Genomic DNA, 19,875 nt, shown 5'->3' with positions numbered 1-19,875 from the left:
CATATTTCTTTAAAAAAAAATATACTCAAATAAAAAAAGTCTAATTTAAATACGTAAAAAAATAAAAAGTACAAAATTAATCTTTAAAAGTGTAAAGGACAAAAATTGTATGTAAACCATAAGAACCATGTGAAGACCTATGCACAATATATATGAGCACTAATGTAAATTGAGGACTAATTCCCTATTTACCTGTGATGTGTAGTAACACAATTGGAACAAATCGAAAGGAGGAATGAATGGAAATTTGTACGGCCCGTTGAAAGCAGAATCGTCTGTCACAGCCACGCTGCTTGAGATCAGCATGGAAGAGTCAATGGAAGTCACACAGGGATGGACCAGGATATCCTGAAGGGGGGAGCCATTGGCAGGAAGATTCAAGCCGACTATTACATTTGGGCTGATTGTTTCCAAATTATACTTTGGGGTGAAAAAAAAAAAAGTTAAAAAAAAAGATGCCGTTAATTAGATCTGTTTAAATGCTCAAACCGAGGCTTTTAATCCACACGTCCACTTACTCAGCACAAGCTTCCAATGACCCCCTGTGGGAATTGTGCATTAAATCAATCAAATGTACCTTTTGCATAATACAAAATAATAATAATGATTTACGTAGGTCCGTACGTGCTAATAAGTCCTTGAGCCACTTTAGGTTGACTGCAATCAAAGAGTCATTATTTTAGGTGGCGCTGAATCCGTCGGTCCCTCGGAGCTAATGTTGCTTGTACAAAGATAAACAAAAGAGAAAACGGCAGGAGAAGAGCTGAAATGACTCGGGCTCCTACCACGTCCATTGACCACCACCTGCATAAACATCTGCCTGCCCTTCACCGGCTCCACACTCACTGCCCACTGCACCGATTTCTGAATGCCCTTAATACGTTTTAGCTATGAGCAAACTGTGTAAACAGGCGACTGCAAAAGACTGCGGGCGGCACTTGGGAACACGCCGAACAATCGCTTCATTTTGGGGGGTTTTCTAGGTTAATCTGTTATTTGTAAGTGTCTGGCTACAGAAGCTGCAAAGAAAAAAAAAAAAGGATTCTTGGACATACCGTAGAAATAAAATAAGTAAATAAGAATACCAGGGCGCAACCTGTGCAGAACAGGAGACTTTAGCAGGTGCTTTTTAATTTTGTTGCTTTTTTTAAACATTCGAAAGGTCAACAAATCATCTAACAAAGCAGTCCATGCCATGCGCAGCCGTATAACAAGGTTTATCCTCCATGATGGCACAGTACAAACCTCAGGGCGGTGCCTGGGGATCCACTCTAAACTCTATAGTGTTGGGAATTGGCAGAGTTTGGTAGAGCCAATCGGTGACATCACAAAAGGTTAGTGTCAGCATCGGTAATGGAAAATGATAATTACTTACGGGTAATTTGATTTTCCAGAACCATGACAGCGCCGCACGTGAGAGATGGCATCCGCCCCCAGGAACAGGAAACCTGTAGCAGAGATAAGAATGGGGCGGCCCCTCTCTCCTCAGTTTGTTTCCAGAGTATGGAAGATGACCGCTTTGTTAGTACACAGTTATGTATCATATTTACATTTGTATAATCTTTCGTTAGCTTCTGTCTACACACATGTTTTGCATATATACATTTACTTATATACAATAATTTTTTTTTTTTGTGAATCACACAACCATCACCAAGATAGGGCGGGAATTAATGCGGCGCTGTCATGGTTCTGGAAAATCAAATTACCCGTAAGTAATTATCATTTTTCCCTTCACCATGACAGCACCGCACGTGAGAGGAAGAAATAGAAGATTCCTAGGGTGGGACGACAGCAGACAACACCTTTCTCCCAAAAGACAAGTCTGATAGACCTAAGTCTAACCTATAATGTCGGAAGAAGGTAGAGGGTGAGGACCATACTGCCGCTTTACAAATCTGTTCTATCGAGGCGTTTGCCCTTTCCGCCCAGGAAGTGGCTATAGCACGCGTGGAGTGAGCCGTAACACCCTGTGGGGGAACTTGACCAGAAAAAGAATATGAAAGTGAAATGGCCGTACGCAACCACCGTGCAATAGTTGCCTTTGAGGGCCGATGACTGACGCCAAGATTTTGTGGCCTCTAAGTATTGAAGGAGGCAGCGTCTGACATCGGGACAATGGAAGGTTTGCTCCCCCTGGGATTTTGGTTGGGAACAGAAAGAGGGCAGAATAATTTCCTGGTCTCTATGAAATTTAGAGTTGACCTTCGGAAGAAAGGCAGGGTCGGTTTTAATAACCACTTTGTCATCATGGAAAGTAGTGTAAGGAGGGTTCACCGACATAGCTTGCAGCTCACAAGTACGGCGGGCTGACGTTAAGGCTACTAGGAGAACCGTTTTTAGAGTCAAGGATTTTATTGATATAGAATCAAGAGGTTCAAAGGGGGAAATGGTTAGAGCCTTCAAAACTAAATTCAAATCCCAGGGAGCTACCTTAGGTAATAATTTTGAGGGTCTGGAAGTAAAGGAGGCTCGAATGAACCTATAGACCCAAGGGTGGTCAGCAAGTTTATGATCAAACAGTGCACCCAGGGCAGAGACTTGCACCTTTAAGGTGCTAGTAGACAGACCTTTTTCCAACCCTTTTTGGAGAAATTCAAGAATTTCCTTTACCGGGACTTGTTGACTCGAGTTAGACAATTGTCGCCCCGAGAAATCTAGGAATTTTTGCCAGATTTTTTGGTATTTGTCTGAGGTGACCTTTTTCCTGCTAGCGAGCAATGTGGTCACCAAAGGGTTTGAGAATCCTTTTGCTAACAGAAGTCCCCTTTCAAGTTCCAGGCGGTGAGATGCAACCTGTGAACTTGGGGATGTTGAACTGGCCCCTGGTGTAGGAGATCCGGGGCATCCGGAAAGATCCACGGGTCCGAGATAGACATGCGCCTGAGCCACGTGAACCATGCTCTTTTCGGCCAAAAAGGAGCTATGAGGATCACTCGTGCTTTGTCTTCCCGAATTTTCCTGAGGACTGTCGGGATTAATGGTATTGGGGGGAATGCGTATGCTAGATGGAAGTTCCACCGATATAGGAATGCGTCTACCCCCTCCGGGTGTTCTCTTGGGTTCAGAGAATAGAACCTCTTCACCTTCCGATTTTGTTTTGTGGCGAACAAGTCTATGTCTGGAACGCCCCAGCTGGCACATATTTTCCCAAATACTCGCTGGTTCAGGGACCACTCCCCCTGATGTAACGTGTGACGGCTTAAGTAGTCGGCTACTTGATTCTCTGACCCTTTTAAGTATGTTCCGGTTAGTGAAAGAAGGTTGTTTTCGGCCCATATAAAAAGTTCTTTGGCCTCTGCCACAAGGGATGTTGATCTTGTGTCCCCTTGGCGGTTTATATAAGCTATCGTTGTGTTGTTGTCGGACAACACCACCACGTCTTCCTAGAATCCTTTTTCCTATATGAAGAAGTGCTAGCCTTACCGCAGATAATTCCTTCAGATTGGGGGACGCTGTTGTCATTGGGCTCCCCCATTGACCCTGTAGGGCCTGATCTTCTAAGTGTGCCCCACAACCCCACGGACTCGCATCGGTAGTAAAGACTACTGGATCCCGTACTGACCATGGCACTGCGTTGGTTAGATTTTCTGTTTTCAGCCACCACTCTAGTGAGTTTTGATTTCAAAAGTTTTATTGGGTTTTCAAACTTTTTACCTGGGGAGGGTAGGTACGGGGATGGGGAGGAGGGAAAGGGAGGGATATGAGTATGGGGAAAAAGTACCCCTATAAAATATAGGGGAGACAGACCATTACATAATACAGTAATAATATACAACACTGAGGTAAAGCATCATAGTAGGTTTGTAGAGTAGTATAGTGGTCATTATTTTACATATAAGGGATTTGATTAGCTAAATCTGACGATGCTGCAGCTTCAAAGATAATGTAACCTAAAAACAAAGGGTTAGTAAAGTAATGCATAAACATAAGTAATACGTTAGTTCTGAAGTTGTATCAAGATAGCATATTATATATACGCAAGTATAGATGGCTCAAAAGCTGTCTAGTAGAAATGTATAATCACAAGTAATGCGTTAGTTCTGGAGTTGTTTTGAGATAGCATATTTAAGCATGTAAGTATATAGAAGGCATAAAGACTATCCAGTAGAATAAAGATTATGTAAGGGCCTGTCGGCTCCCAGGCATCAACCGATGACCTGAGGACTTAGTGGGCAACTGTTCGGTTCAATTACAAGCTGTGACGTGGACTAAATGCAAAGAAGTGATGTGAGTATCAAAGTTCTCCTTTAGGCTTGGGTTTGGGCTCAGGACCAGGAGGTGATTTAGGAGGGCTAATTCCCGCACAATTCAGGAAAACCGCCGCCTCGTCTGGAGAAGTGAAGGTACGCCACTTTGCCGCATAATAAAATCTCAGGCTGGAGAATTGATGCCAAGAGTATTGTGTTCCAGCTTGCTGTAGTCTGTAAGTGACGTGTTGGAATGCTTTTCGCTTTTGTAGAGTATCCCTACACAGGTCTCTATAGAAGGACAGGTGGCTGTATGGGGAAGAGACAAACTTTGATTCCCTTGCAACATTGAGCAACGTGTCTCTCAGCCAGTTAGGGTAAAATGAGACAATTACGTCTGCGGCTAGATTTGACGGGAGAGACTGTGGTCTGGGTATCCTAAATGTTTTTGCAACTAATTTTTCCCCTTTCGTGTTGGGGAGTAGGTAGGATATCATGGATGAGACATATTTACCCAGTTGTGATTTTTCTACTGAGTCTGGGATTCCCCGTATCTTCAAGTTGTTCTTTCTTTTAAAGTTCTCAAAGTCTGCAAGATTATTCTTAAATGTGACAATGTCTTTTTGTAGATTGGACATAGGGTCTGGTTGTGTAGGTGTAGGTTCCCCCCCTGTGTTATGGGAAGACTTCGAATCATGATGTAACTTAGAGGCGTCGGGTTTTTTCAGGGTGGCAGGGGGTTTGACTAAATACACTTTACGTTTAGAATTTGGAACGACGTTGAGTTGAGAGAATATGTCTTTAAATAGTTTTTTGAGGATTTTCTCAGATGCTCTGGTACCCGCTAAGGCCATAGATGTTGAGAGAGCCTTACAAAGATTGACCATGAACTTCACCGAGGGGAAGTTTTCAGAAGCTGAGATTTTGTCTATTAAGGAGTGGCTAGGGACCTCATAGTGAGCTTGATCTTGCTCCATGTCGCTATTATCTGATGCCTCTGACATGTCATCTAGTCCGCTCGAGTCTTCAGTGTCACTAGACCCCACTGAGTACCCATCTGAACCTAATAGGCTCTCGTTGTCAAAGTTGTCAGATGAACCATTGTGGTCAGTATCAGAGGAAGCTGGGGTTTCCATACAGTTGTCTGAGTGAATATAATCTTCTTCTAATTGTGACATATTAGGGTCAGGGGTTATTTGAGGGCAGTCAGTATTGGGCTGATCTTTAGGTCTATCTCTGTCAGAGGTTATAAGCTCATGTAGTGTTTTTAAACGATCATGGGGCAGCTTTGTAAAAATTTCTGCTAAACCACTTAGTTAAGATTTGTTTTTTGAAGATACATAGTCAGTGTTGGTGTCTAGCCGAATCCCCACCTCCAGTGATAATACTTCTTCCTCATCCTCCATAGGGTTCAGCAGTGGAGGTGATAGGAAGCTGTCATTATAATTGTGCCCCTGATGTGGCTTATTGTCATTTCTTTTGTCATTAACTGGCTTCCCCCTCGCGTTCTGGAGGGATGTGCGGCACCCATACTGCTCTCTCTCAGGGTGTAGTGCAGCGGCGAGGTCTCGCCGTTGCTCTCCAGCTTCCCCCTCCTCAGACACCGCTCCCCAAGGTTGCTTCCCTCCGTCCCCTTCATGGCCCGGGGTGAACTCTTGAGCGTCATACCTTAGAACGCTCCGGAGTGACCGGGGGATCCCACCATGGCTGGGCTGCAGGGTTACTTGCGTCTCCTCTGTCGGCTTCCTCCGCGGTGCCGGGGCTTGCGACGCTGGAGTGGAATCTCGGCGTCTTTTTCCCTCTTCCCCACCGGTCTTCAACAGCTGGGCGGGCGCAGGGAACCCCGCCGCTGGTGTCGCTGCACTATTTGAAGTGTGGCTCCGCCGCGATGCTGCACAACTGAGCCCGGCGGTGTCTCTGCCTATTACCGGCTTATCCACAGTCTGTGCCGGGGCAGAGGCAGGGGCAGGAGACCGCTGTGGTGCCGCTTGAGTCGCTGCTCTGTCCGTGACGAGCCTCCTCCGCGCCGCTGCTTGCTGGATCCCGGTGGGGTCCCTGCCTCCTACCGGCTTGTCCGCAGTCTGTGCCGGGGTAGAGGCAGGGACAGGAGACTGCCGCACTGCCGCTTGGGTCGCTGCACTGTTAGTGGAGTGCATCCGCCGCGACGCTGCACTGTGGAGCCCGGCGGTGTCTCTACTGCTTACCGGCTTATTTGCGGTCTGTGCCGGGGTAGAGGCAGGGACAGGAGACCTCCGTATTGCCGCTTGGGTCGTCTTCAGCAGTTTTGGTGACTGCAGGACCGCTGCATTCCGGCCGGCCGCTCTGTTGCTCTGGGTCACGGAACTACTTTCTTCCTCACCAGAGGGAAGCTTGCGGCCGCCATTGTTGGTATACTCCTGGGAACTTCTGAGCCCAAATGAGGGAGATTTCGTCGGCGTGCCGGCATTTTTCTTCATCCCCCCTGGTCCTGATATGTTCATGAAGGTTGGGGAGTAAGATAGTCCACGTTTGAGTATGTCCAAATAGTAGCAGACAAGGGAACAGCAGGAGCTCCAGACAAGCACGTCTGCTCCTGTTCCCTGGCAAACCACGCCCCCTCTAGTGAGTTTTGAACCTTTGGTGATAGAAGAATTTTCCGATTCAGATTGTATGGATTTCTTTCTTGTTCGGCTAGTATCTGCCATTGTAACTCTCGTGTGTGGCTTTGTGCCCATCGCGTTGCTGGAATTGTTGCCGTTAGGACTCCTAAGAGCGACATTGCATTCCTCAGAGAGATAGTCTGTTGTAGTTGGAATGACTGTACCCTCTGTTGAATAGATTGAACTTTCCTCTGTGGGAGGACACACTCCTGCTTGACTGAATCTAACACGATTCCGAGGAATTCTTGAGTTTGAGTTGGGACAAGCCTTGATTTTTTCAGGTTTATCATCCATCCTAAACTGGTCAGCACCTCCAGTACTCTTGCGGCCGCTTTTTCGCAACTTTCTTTGTTTTTTGCTATTATCAAAAAATCGTCCAAATAGGGTACCAACATTATATCTTCTTTTCTGACGAAAGATGCTACTTCGGAAATAATTTTTGTGAATATACGGGGCGCTATGGCTACCCCAAAAGGAAGACATTGATATTGTAGATGGACAGGTTTTTTTTCCAGATTTACCACTAATCTTAGATATTGTTGGTGTTGGACAGCGATTGGCACATGGTAGTAAGCATCTGTAAGATCGATCACCACCATGTAACAGTTTGGGTCGAGTACTTTCACTGCAGTCTTTAAAGTTTCCATCTTGAATTTGTCTATTTGAATGTAATGGTTTAGGGCCTTTAGGTTGAATATTACTCTCAGCGAGCCGTCTGGTTTTGGTGTTAGAAATAAAGTGCTGTAGAACCCTTTCCCTATCTCTTGATGGGGTACTTTTACTAACACCTCTTTTTGCATGAGGAGATGAATTTCTCTTTCTAATATGGCCTGATTTTTTCCCGCCACCTGGGTCATTTTTACACGATTTGGTGGGAGGTTGGAGAACTTGAACCTTAGACCCTCTGACAACAAATTTGTTACCCATTGAGAAGCCGGCAGTGCTGCCCAGTGATGGACAAACCGCCGGAGTCTTCCCCCCACCGGAATGCTGGCGTCACTGACTTTTGGGATCAGGCTTGGGGGGAGGTTTGTTGAAAAGGAATCCCCTTTCTTTCCGCTCCCTCCAGGGTCTGCCTCGACTAGACCTGTCATCTGATCGGCCGCGGGTCCCTCTATATCCAGATCCACGAAAGGACGAACGAGAGGCATCCCATCGGCGCCTGGGAAAGGAAGGAGGCGGAAACCGCTTCTTTTTGACCGACGCTTTCTCAAGGATCTCATCTAGAGCTTTGCCAAAAAGGTATTGCCCTTCACAGGGTACTCCACAGAGTTTGACCTTTGATTGGAAGTCAGCCGTCCAATTTTTCAGCCATAATGTTCTCCTTCCTGAATTGGATAACGCACATACACGTGCGGCACTTCTAACAGAATCTATTGAGGCGTCTGCTAGGAATCTCGCGGCGCCTTGCAGAGAGGGCAATGCTTCCAGAAGTCTCTCTCTCGGGCATTTGTTTTTGATTTGGTCACTTAACTCCTCTAACCACTTGACCATAGCACGTGCCGTGCAAGTGGCAGCAACCCCGGGTTTAAATGACCATGTCGCTGCTTCCCAAGCCGACTTTAGAAGTGCATCTGCTTTCTTGTCGAGGGGGTCCCTTAGGGCTTCCATGTCTTCAAATGGTAACGCAACCCCTTTAGAGGTGCTAGTGATGGCTGCATCTAGCTTAGGAGCGTTATCCCACTTTTCACAAACTTCCTCATCAAAGGGGTATTTGCGTTTTAAAGCCTGAGGGATGGACATCTTTTTATTAGGCTTTTTCCACTCACGTTTTATTAATTTGATTATGTTATCATGGAAGGGAAAAAACTTCCGCTTCTTTTCCTCCAAATTACTAAACATGGTGTCTTGGATTGTCCGCGGTTCTTTAGGGGTCTCTACCCCCATAGTCGTTCTGACAAGTTTGAGCAGCTTTCCAATGTCCTCCGACTGAAAACATGGGTGGCCATACTCCTCATCTGAGGAGTCTAAATCTGAGGCATCAGAGGGGGTTAAGGCTCCCGGCTCATCCCCTGAATCTATGTCCGACCCTTGTTCACTTGTTGGGGGAGGGGGGGGTCTCCTTTGTATGATGTTTCAACTGTTCTTTAACTGTAGATTTAACTTCCTCCCGTATAATTGTTTTAATGTTTTGTAATAAGGAAGAGGATTCCTCCGCAACTGTTTTGTCGATACAGGGCTGGCAGATTCTTTTGCTGTATAGCCTAGGGAGTTTTTCTTTACATAGTGGACAGGCCCTATTTTTTTGCTTGGAGGTGACTTTCCCTTCCGCTGCAGCTTGAGTGTCTTCCGACATTCTGGGTGCAGGCATCAGCAGCTCTGGATCTACCGCTGGTTCGGTCATCTCCCGGCAATCGCTTGAAGAGCAGGACCAGCGACTCCTCTTTGCTGCTCTATTATATAGAGGAGCGGTGTGCGCGCCACTGGATCAGCTCCTGCCCGGAAGTGTCCAGCACACCGGCTCCTTCGGCGTGTGACGTCACTTCCTGCGACCGGAAGTCGTCATCCTTCACTTCGGCGCCAGCGTCAGTGAAGGACACGCCCCCTTATCCCCGGACCGGCCTCCTGCACAGAGCGGTCGCCGGGGAGTCCAGCGAGGGAAAGGGATGGCGCGGACCCAGCAGCCTGACACCGGACAGCACCGCACGCGATGCCGCCGAGTACGGCTGGCCCCCCCGCGGACCTCGGCCTCCGGACCGGAATCATCAGAGGGAGATCCCTCCGGAGGTAGGAGCTCTGCGACAGGCGTCCACCTGCAGGAACAGGAAACCAAACTGAGGAGAGAGGGGCCGCTCCATTCTTATATCTCTGCTACAGGTTTCCTGTTCCTGGGGGCGGATGCCATCTCTCACGTGCGGTGCTGTCATGGTGAAGGGAAAAAATATTGCAAAGAGCTAGTAAATCCTGCGCATCTAAAATGCATTTTGGAGGTGACGGTCTCTTTAATTCTCCCCGGCCACCTCGATCAGTGGTGGCTGAGCATGTGCAGTTCATACAAGCTCATTTTAAACGGAGCTTGTAAGTGCTGATCTAAAGCAAATTGCACGATCCGGTTGGCTTCAGTCCCCCAGTGCTCCTCTGATGCTGCAGAGACAAAGCTGCTCTGTGCTTGCAGCATCGAAGAGGGCACAGTTTGGGCCAACGGTGAGACCATGCTTCTGGTCCAAACTGTCAATGTTCAGGAACAAACAGAAAAAAATTAGAGTCACTGTCCTCGAAATTATTTTATAAAAAAGTTTCACAGCAACCAGTTTTCTGGAACGAATCGCCTGGCCCAGCAAACAGGAAAGCAAGGAGCTTTGATATGGGCCAAGGAACTAAACAATTGTACTTTCCCCTATACTTTTTGTACACGGTCTGCAGCACATCCCCTCTAGATGAAGAGTTATGCTGCCAACCAGGGTGATTTTAGGTGGTAGAAATGAGCCTATCAGAGGATTTTTTTCCACTTGCTCGGTGGCGGCTTGCGGCACGTTTCCAACAATTGTCAATGAGCAGAGTGAATATCGAGATCAGGCAATGTTGTGGTTTGCCTCAGGAGTTTACAGCTGACACTTGCTTCTTAAAAGCTGCCAGAGATCTAATAAGGGCTGTGGAGTCAGAGTCGTGGAGCCGGAGCCCATTCTGGTGGAGTCGGGAGTCGGTGTCATGGAAATTGAGGAGTCACAGGTTTAGCTTACCGACTCCACAGCCCTGCTACTAATGGCCACAAAGAAGAAAATCACAGCGCTTAAACATGAGAATAAATTGTAAGAATAGCAAAAGAGCAAATTAAGCAGACGTCACTGGCGATTAGCTGACATAAGCACCGATAACGTAATGGAGATCTAATCTGCATTCACACAAAACCACACATGCAAGGCGAAACCCATCAATCTGCAACAGGTAACAGAACAGTCGCAATTTACACTTCCATTTCCTATGTTCGTGTTACTGGGGTACGTAGACATCATATAGATTTTTTGTCATCTTTGCAAAATGCGGCCGTGCCCTGTAGTGTTGGTGGTGGGAGAACTGGAGTGTCTGCCCCTTTGGGATGCACTCAAGTACATGGTGCACTACACGTATCAGTGTGACAGGTACCTTAGATAAGCCTGCTAGTGATGAGTGAACATGCTGGGATAAGGTGTTCTCTGAGCATGCTCGTGTGCTAACCGAGTGACTTTGGCATGCTCGAATAATATGTTCGAGTCCCTGCGGCTGTTTGACAGTCAAAACACATGCTGGGATTACCTGCTTGTTAGGGCAATCACTGAATATGTTGCGGCTGTCAAACAGCTGCGGGGACTTGAACATATTATTCGAGCACACCAAATTCATTTGGTTTGTATCTGAGCACGTTCGCTCATCACTAATGCCATGGTCACAATATAAACTGATCCAAAGAGCAAAAATTGATGAAAATCGGATCTCGCACACTAATGAAGAGAGATGTTACAAACAAAAAAAAACCCCCAAAAGTCAGAATGATTTCTTACTGGGGCCCTCGAAGTAAGACAATCCAACAACTTGGAAAAAAAGCACAAAAAAAAAACATTGACAACATCGGACATGTCTTATATTCAAAAGATGTATAGAGAAAAACTGATACTGCCATTGTAATCTGCGGCGCCAAACTTCGTGCAAAATTGTTCAATCACCTGTAAAAGACACAAGGGTATATGTATGTACATGCCGTATACAGTGAATGCTTTTACCTTGCAGGAGACGGTCCCATACACCTGCCACGTGTCGCTGTCGTCCTTCTTGTCATACTGTGTGGAATTTACTTTCTCCGTTATATGAACCTCAATTTGCGCTTTGCCCTTCTGTCTGCTGGTCCTCCATGCAGGACATTTATAAGACTGGTTGGCAGGTGTGTTGCTTCCACTATCAGGTAGTGCATGCAAGTTGGTATCCACAGGAGAGCCCAGAGGACAGGCCTGCGTTACCAGGAGGGGGAGCTGGGTGAATCTAGAGGAAATGTCCGCCTCTGTATTGTGCCCAGAATTCACAAACTGCATAATTCCAGATAAAAGAGCAAAAGCTTCAGAGATGCTGCTGATATTAATAAGTGGTGGTGCAGGCGTCAGGAGCTGCTCCACCAGAGGAACACATACGTAGATGAAGTCACTATTCTGTATGGCCAGGACAGGCCAGAGGTTCCCCTCAGAGAGCACCAGAGAGTGCACAGTGGTCTTACATATCTTCGCACAATTATCTCTGTACTCCACAAAGTTTTTATTCTCGTCGGTCAGTCCCAGTTCATGGAGTAATGCTTTTAAGAGGTCTGCGTCTTCTGGGACGTTCACGTAGCTTGTCCTGTTGAAGGCCCTGGCTCGTTTCTCCACTGTAGGGTACCGTCTGCGGGATACAGAGATGTGGTCTTTAGGCAACACATGGGATTTCAAGGAGTTATGTTTTTTTTTGTTTTGGCTAAATATAACATTTTGTGAACTAGTTGTTCATGAAAATTAATTTTTAACAAGGGGTAGAGGTAACTGGCTGAGAGCACAGTTCAGAACAGTGATGAGACGATGCCACTAGTTCAAATAGTCAATCTTCTGGAGCGAACCCCGAAGCCATGGGCCAGAAGAAGTGTGCTCCAGAAGATACATATTGAGAAAACCCTTTTAAATAGTATTGATCTTCTTGTATGGATGGATCAAAGGGACCTCAACTGCAACCACTATAGTTACATCCCTGTTTCTGTAAGTAGGACACACAAGAAAAATTACTAAGAACTATTTTTACTTCTATTACTCTAGAGTCTAGGAGTCACGGCAACATCAGACCATTTTTTAATGACTGGTTGGAGGGCTTCCTGCACACTCTACTACCTAGACCACTAAGGATGAGGACCTTGATTCCTACGTCACTCTCTAAAGTAGCAGTCATCCTCCTTTCCTCACACTAGTGAAGGAAGGGGGCACTGATTGTCTCATAACCCAAGGTCTTGAACAAAAAATTCACCTCTCGGATCGCAAGAACATCAGGGAAGTTGATAATGACCTTTATATTACCCTAGACAAGCAGGAAAGCAAACTATGACCTCTCTACTAGGGCTAAGCAAAAAGATCTGCAGGACCCTGCTCCAGCAGCCACGTCAGCTGTTTGTGGCTGACAGAACTCCTACTGCCTGTGGTTTCACCAGCACGTCTTCTAATTAATAGAGAGAAAAACCACTGAAATATGCAGAAATATATCCAAAGGGCAAACTGCCACATTGATAGACTGCTGATAGATATCACAGGACACTCCAGATTAACATAAATCCTACACAAGACCAAAAAGGAGTAAATGTCCAACTAATTTTCATCCAATATAAATATTTTATTAATACATCCAAAATTTAAGACAATGTACAACAGACATGAAAGGTGAAAATAATAACTCATGAGGGGAAGGAGCAACACAACTGAGGTAACAGACCAGGCAAATGAGCATACCTAACAGGGATATCATCCATATTCAAAAGTATCCCTTGCAGTAAATATAAGCCACAAAAATAGAGCTGGGAACTGATGAAAATACCATGGCCACCATATCCACATATAAGAGGCTAATCTCAAATCCTCTATGGAGCCTAATGGAAAAAGAATATTTAATAGACCCCTAAACAGGACGCTACAACTTACCCATAATAATATCTGTCAGTGTGCGCTCCACAGCAGCCCCAACGCGCGTTTCGCGTGGGCTTCTTCCAGCCCCCGGAAGAAGCCCACGCGAAACGCGCGTTGGGGCTGCTGTGGAGCGCACACTGACAGATATTATTATGGGTAAGTTGTAGCGTCCTGTTTAGGGGTCCATTAAATATTCTTTTTCCATTAGGCTCCATAGAGCAGAGGTCCCCAACTCCAGTCCTCAAGGCCCACCAACATGTCATGTTTTCAGGATTTCCTTAGTCTTGCCCAGGTAATAATTGCATCACCTGTGCAATGCAAAGGAAATCCTGAAAACATGACCTGTTGGTGGGCCTTGAGGACTGGAGTTGGGGACCTCTGCCATAGAGGATTTGAGATTAGCCTCTTATATGTGGATATGGTGGCCATGGTATTTTCATCAGTTCCCAGCTCTATTTTTGTGGCTTATATTTACTGCAAGGGATACTTTTGAATATGGATGATATCCCTGTTAGGTATGCTCATTTGCCTGGTCTGTTACCTCAGTTGTGTTGCTCCTTCCCCTCATGAGTTATTGTTTTCACCTTTCATGTCTGTTGTACATTGTCTTAAATTTTGGATGTATTCATAAAATATTTATATTGGATGAAAATTAGTTGGACATTTACTCCTTTTTGGTCTTGTGTAGGATTTACACCTCTTCTAATTAGTAGGTCTGGCTGCACAACACATGTGTGAGGTTGAGCCGAGTCTTTTAATCAGAAGGAGGAGATTTGCAGGGCTCGAGTCTGATGACCACAAACTACCAACGTGGCCACTGGACCGGGGTCCTGCAAATCTTTTTGCTCAACTCTACGCTCTACAGTCGCCATAGGGAACCGTATTGTATCTGTATGGTCATTAGAGATGAGCGACAGTGTTCAGATTAGGGGATATCTGAGCATGCTCTGATGCTAACCGAGTATCTTCGGCATGCTCTAATACTATGTTCGAATCCCCGCGGTGGCATGTCTCGTGGCTGTTAAATAATCCCTGCATGTGTTGCAGCTATCGAACAAACAGGTAATCCCTGCATGTGTTCTGAGCAGCGAGACATGCAGGTGCGGGGACTCGAACATAGTATTAGAGCACGAAGACACTCAGCACCAGAGCATGCTCGGATTTCCCCTTATGCGAGCACACTAGCTCATCACTAAAGGTCATCCATGTAAATACCTAGATAGCTCTACCAGAATGGAGACACTCTTCCATCTACATAGGGGCCTTAAGCAGAGGACAACCCAGGACTTCATTATGAGACAATGCCTATACCTCCTCACTTGTCCATCATGGAAGCTGGCCATCAACCCTTTCACTGCCTTCCAACATTTAGAATAGCGAGTATTAACACCTCCGCTGTCACAAATCACCAGTAAAGTCTGAAATCTTTTTTTTTTCTCCCCCTTATTTTCTGTTGACTAACCTTAAGGGGTAGGGGAGTCGGTGGATGTCCGCTAGTCCAAAATAATTAAGTAGACGTCATTAAAGATTCTTATTACCTTGCGAATTTTACCTCTCCTTGCCCTCTTGGCCGGTGATGCAAGATCCATAGTCCGCGGACGGGCATTATTATTCTGTGATGTTGACTTCAAACTTGGACCTGTACAAATAACTAATTAAAGAATGATTCAATTAAGTTAATTATTAACAAAATCTATCAACCTTGATTATACATGTGATTTGCCAGAATATAGTTTCTCTATTGCAGAAGGGAGCCTTTAGTTTAACCCCATTTATTTCTCTATTGGGGGGGTTCCAAATCTATTTACCGATTGGTCAGTGCACAAAGTATATACACTGCTCAAAAAAATAAAGGGAACCTTAAATACCACAACCTAGATATCGCTGAATGACATATTTCAGTTTTAAATCTTTATTCATTACACAGTGGAATGTGTTGAGAACAATAAAATCTTAAAATTATCAACGTAAATCACAACTAATATCCCACAGAGGTCTAGAGTTGGAATGATGCTCAAAATCAAAGTGGCAAATGAAGTTACAGGCTGATCCAACTTCAGTGGAAATGCCTCAAGACAAGGAAATGATGCTCAGTAGTGTGGGTGGCCTCCACGTGACTATATAATAATAATAATAATCTTTATTTATATAGCGCCAACATATTCAGCAGCGCTTTACAGCTTAACAGTTTCAAACACAAGTCATAAGTAATAACGTTAGCAATACAATAATTAAAGCTAAATAAGATGACCCTGCTCATGGGAGCTTACAATCTACAATGAGGTGGGGGTGATACAAAGTACAGGTGTGTATTTACAATGATGTATTTACAATGATGGTCCAGCCATCTTCAGGGGGTGGGGGATAGATGGGGATAGTGAATGGGCTACACACACACACAAACATAAAATGACTTTGATTAGGGAACGTGATAGGCAGCTCAGAACAAATGTGTTTTGAGGGAGCGCCTAAAACTTTGTAAATTGTGGATGGTCCCAATATCTTGGGGTAGAGCATTCCAGAGGATTGGCGCAGCGCGGGAGAAGTCTTGGAGACGGGAGTGAGAGGTACAGATTAGTGCAGAGGTTAGTCGAAAGTCATTTGCACAGCGCAGTGGTCGGTTAGGCCGATAGACAGAAATGAGGGAGGAGATGTAAGGGGGTGCTGCACTGTGGAGAGCTTTGTGGGTGAGAACAAGTACTTTGAATTGTATCCTGTAATGAATAGGCAGACAGTATAATGACTGGCGAAGAGCGGACGCGTCCGAGTAACGATTAGCCAGATGGACGACCCTGGCTACTGCATTAAGGATGGACTGGAGAGGGGAAAGATGAGTGAGGGGAGGCCAATTAAGAGACAGCGTGCCTGCTGCCGGGGTGTTATTATGGTGCCACCTACGGAGAGGGAAATGTCTGATTTAGGGAGGTTAGTAGATGGCGGGAGCAGAAGAAGTTCAGTTTTGGAGAGGTTGAGTTTCAGATAGAGAGCGGACATGATGTCAGAGACTGCGGACAGACAGTCACTGGCGTTCTGTAGTACAGCGGGGGTAAGGTCAGGGGATGACGTATATAGTTGTGTGTCATCAACATAAAGATGGTACCGAAAGCCAAATCTGCTGATGGTCTGTCCAATTAGGGCTGTGTAGAGGGAGAAGAGAAGGGGGCCAAAGACTGAGCCCTGAGGTACCCCGACAGTGAGAGGAAGAGGAGATGAAGTGGAGGCAGAGAACAGAACACTGAAGGAGCGGTCAGAAAGGTAGGAGGAGAACCAGGAGAGAGCAGCGTCCTTAATGCCTAGTGACTGGAGCCTAGAGAGTAGGAGAGGGTGGTCAACAGTGTAGAAAGCTGCTGAAAGACCGAGAAGAATGAGCAGAGTGGTCACCGTTATATTTTGCTGTCAGAAGGTCGTTGGTCACCTTGATGAGTGCCCCTTCTGTCGAATATAGGGGGTGGAAACCAGACTGTGAAGGGTCTAGGAGGAAATGAGTGGAGAGGTAACGGGTAAGGCAACGTTCACATTAGCGTTTCCCGACGCTGCGTCGGGAAACGCTGCGGCAGCGCATGCGTCATGCGCCCCTATATTTAACATGGGGGGCGCATGGACATGCGTTGTGCTGCGTTGTGCAACGCATGCGTTTTTTTTGCCGCAAGCGTCGGGCGCGGAAAATGCAACAAGTTGCATCTTTCTTGCGTCCAAATTTCGGCAAAAAAGGACGCATGCGTCGCAAAACGCAGCGTTTTTGCGTGCGTTTTGATTTGCGTTGTGCGTTGCGTCGCCGACGCAGGGGCGCACAACGCAAATATGAACGTAGCCTTAGGCGGGAGTAGATCAGACGCTCCAAGAGTTTAGAGATGAAGGGGAGATTGGAGACTGGTCTGTAGTTGGTTGTGCAGGATGGGTCGAGGGAGGGTTTCTTTAGTAATGGAGTAATGATAGAGTGTTTGAAGGAGGAGGGGAAAATGCCAGAGGAGAGGGAGAGATTAAAGATTGTAGTTAGGTGAGTTGTGACGACTGGAGAGAGAGACTGGAGGAGATGTGAGGGAATGGGGTAGGTAGTGCATGTAGTCGGACGAGAAGAAGAGAGGAGCCTAGAGACGACTTCTTCTGTGATGGGATCAAATGTGGAGAGTGAGCCAGGGGAAATGCAGGGAGGGATGGGAGTTTCTGCGCTTGGTGTCTGGGAGTGGGTTTCCTGACGGATGCTATCCATTTTCTCTATAAAGTGGGAGGCCAGGTCATCAGCACAAATGTCTGTGATAGGGGCTTGTGCTTTTGGCCTGAGGAGGGAGTGAAAGGTGTCAAGAAGTTTCTTGGGGTTGTTGGATAGTGAGGAGATCAAAGTGGTGAAGTAGGTCTGTTTGGCGAGGTGAAGAGCAGAGTTATAGGTTTTTAACATAAATTTGAAATGTATGAAGTCTTCTGGTGTGCGAGTTTTCCTCCATAAGCATTCAGCACTCCTAGAGCATCGCTGGTTTGCGATGTGAGCCAGGGATGTTTCACTCTGTCTTTGGAGGTTCTGAGGGTGAGGGGAGCTACTTGGTCAAAGGTGCTTCTAAGAGTGTCATTGTAGTGATGTACAGCCAGATCAGGATAGGAAAAAGAGGAGATTGGGGACAATGATGAGTGTAGGGAATCTAAAAGTTTGTGAGGGTTGATAGCATGTAGATTTCTGAATGTGTGGTAGGTGGGAGGGTGCTGGGGTGGGCGAGGAATTGAGAGTGTGAAGGAGAGAATGTTGTGGTCAGAGAGGGAAGTGGTGAGTTATCTAGGTAGGAGATTGAACAGAGCCGGACGAAGACCAGGTCAAGGGTGTTACCGTCTTTGTGTGTTTCAGAGGTTGAGAGCTGCGAGAGGCCTAGGGAAGTGGTTAGTGATAGAAGCTGGGATGCAGATGTAGAAGTGGGGTTGTTTATGGGGATGTTGAAGTCTCCCAGGATAAGGGTTGTGAGTTCTGAGGACATGAAGTGCGGCAGCCAGGCAGAGAAATGGTCCAGGAAGTGGGTGGGTGAGCCTGGGGGTCAGTATATGACCGCTACTCTGAGGGAGAGGGGACGAAAGTGCCTGACGGTGTGGACCTCAAAATAAGAGAATGAGAGTGATGGAGCTGGGGGGGGATGACCTGGAAAGTGCATTGTGGGGACAAGAGTATGCCGACTCCACCACCATGTCTGTTTGTGGGTCTAGGGGAATGTGAGAATTGTAAGCCACCATGGGAAATGGCAGCAGGAGAGACAGTGTCGGAATCCTGAATCCAGGTTTCCGTGAGGACCAACAGATTAAGATAGTTTTTCAGAAAGTAATTGTGTACGAAAGGAAGCTTGTTACATACAGACTGTGGATTCCAAAGGGCAAAATTAAAAGCAGATGAAGAAGTGCAAATAATATTAGTAATATTATTAAGGTTTCGATGTGAGGTAGGGTAGGGGTTGAGGTTGGGGGATGGTGGACCAGGGTTGGGGGAGATGTCCCCTGAAATCAGTAGGAGTAAGAAGATAAAAAGCAAGTCGTTTTTGGAATTGTATGAAGTTTTTTTGTGCAGTGTGTTTGGGCAAGATGGGCTGAGGTTTTTCAGGAAGGTGAGAAGTGCATGGGAGAGGTAAGGAGTGAGGAGCTGATGTATATGAGTCGTGATGGAGGGGGTATTGGGCACTGAATATGGATTGCAAGGGAACATAGGAGGATAAGAATAAAGCACAAGGATAGAAGGGAGAGCAGAGTGTGGGTTACCTGACTCCTGCCCTGACTAACTGCCATGGAATAACTGCTGTATCAGGACTATATGATCTCCCTACAATGCCTGGGCATGCTCCTGAGGCGGCGGATGGTCTCCTAAGGGATCTCTTCCCAGATATGGACTAAAGCATCCGCCAACTCCTGGACAGTTTGTGGTGCAACGTGACGTTGGTGGATGGTGCGAAACATGATGTCCCAGATGTGTTCAATCGGATTCAGGTCTGGGGAACGGGCGGGCCAGTCCATAGCTTCAATGCCTTCAACTTGCAGGAACTGCTGACACACTCCAGCCACATGAGGTCTCGCATTGTCCTGAATTAGGAGGAACCCAGGGCCAACTGGACCCCAGCATATGGTCTCACAATGGGTGTGAGGATCTCATCTCGGTACCTAATGGCAGTCAGGCTACCTCTGGCGAGCATATGGAGGGCTGTGCGGCCCTCCAAAGAGATGCCACCCCACACCATTACTGACCCACTGCCAAACCAGTCATGCTGAAGAATGTTGCAGGCAGCAGATTGCTCTCCACGGCGTCTCCAGACTCTGTCACATGTGCTTAGTGTGAACCTGCTTTCATCTGTGAAGAGCACAGGGCGCCAGTGGTGAATTTGCCAATCCTTTTGTTCTGTGGCAAATGCCAAGCGTCCTGCACGGTGTTGGGCTGTGAGGTTAACTCCCATCTGTGGACGTCGGGCACTCAGACCATCATCA

General features: G+C 46.5%; 1 protein-coding gene across 6 annotated transcripts in view; it reads right to left on the bottom strand.

Annotated features, from left to right (window-relative positions):
- Positions 1-19,875, bottom strand: part of AP5M1 (adaptor related protein complex 5 subunit mu 1) — a 28,598-nt gene that overhangs the window by 6,083 nt on the left and 2,640 nt on the right. For 3 of the 6 annotated variants that reach the window (XM_069733035.1, XM_069733069.1, XM_069733044.1), the window contains exons 2-4: positions 14,970-15,082; positions 11,527-12,172; positions 193-420 (exon numbers count right to left, since the gene is read on the bottom strand). In XM_069733035.1, coding sequence (XP_069589136.1) covers positions 193-420; positions 11,527-12,172; positions 14,970-15,037 — 942 coding nt within the window. In that variant the 5' untranslated portion in view covers positions 15,038-15,082. The remainder of the gene's footprint in view (positions 1-192; positions 421-11,526; positions 12,173-14,969; positions 15,083-19,875) is intronic. The other 3 variants (XM_069733053.1, XM_069733076.1, XM_069733060.1) reach the window with 1 other exon arrangement.

Source organism: Ranitomeya imitator, chromosome 1 (genome assembly GCF_032444005.1).
Source record: "Ranitomeya imitator isolate aRanImi1 chromosome 1, aRanImi1.pri, whole genome shotgun sequence".
NCBI lineage: Eukaryota > Metazoa > Chordata > Amphibia > Anura > Dendrobatidae > Ranitomeya > Ranitomeya imitator.
Note: the sequence above shows the minus strand (reverse complement) of the source record. Positions and strands in the feature narration are given on the sequence as shown.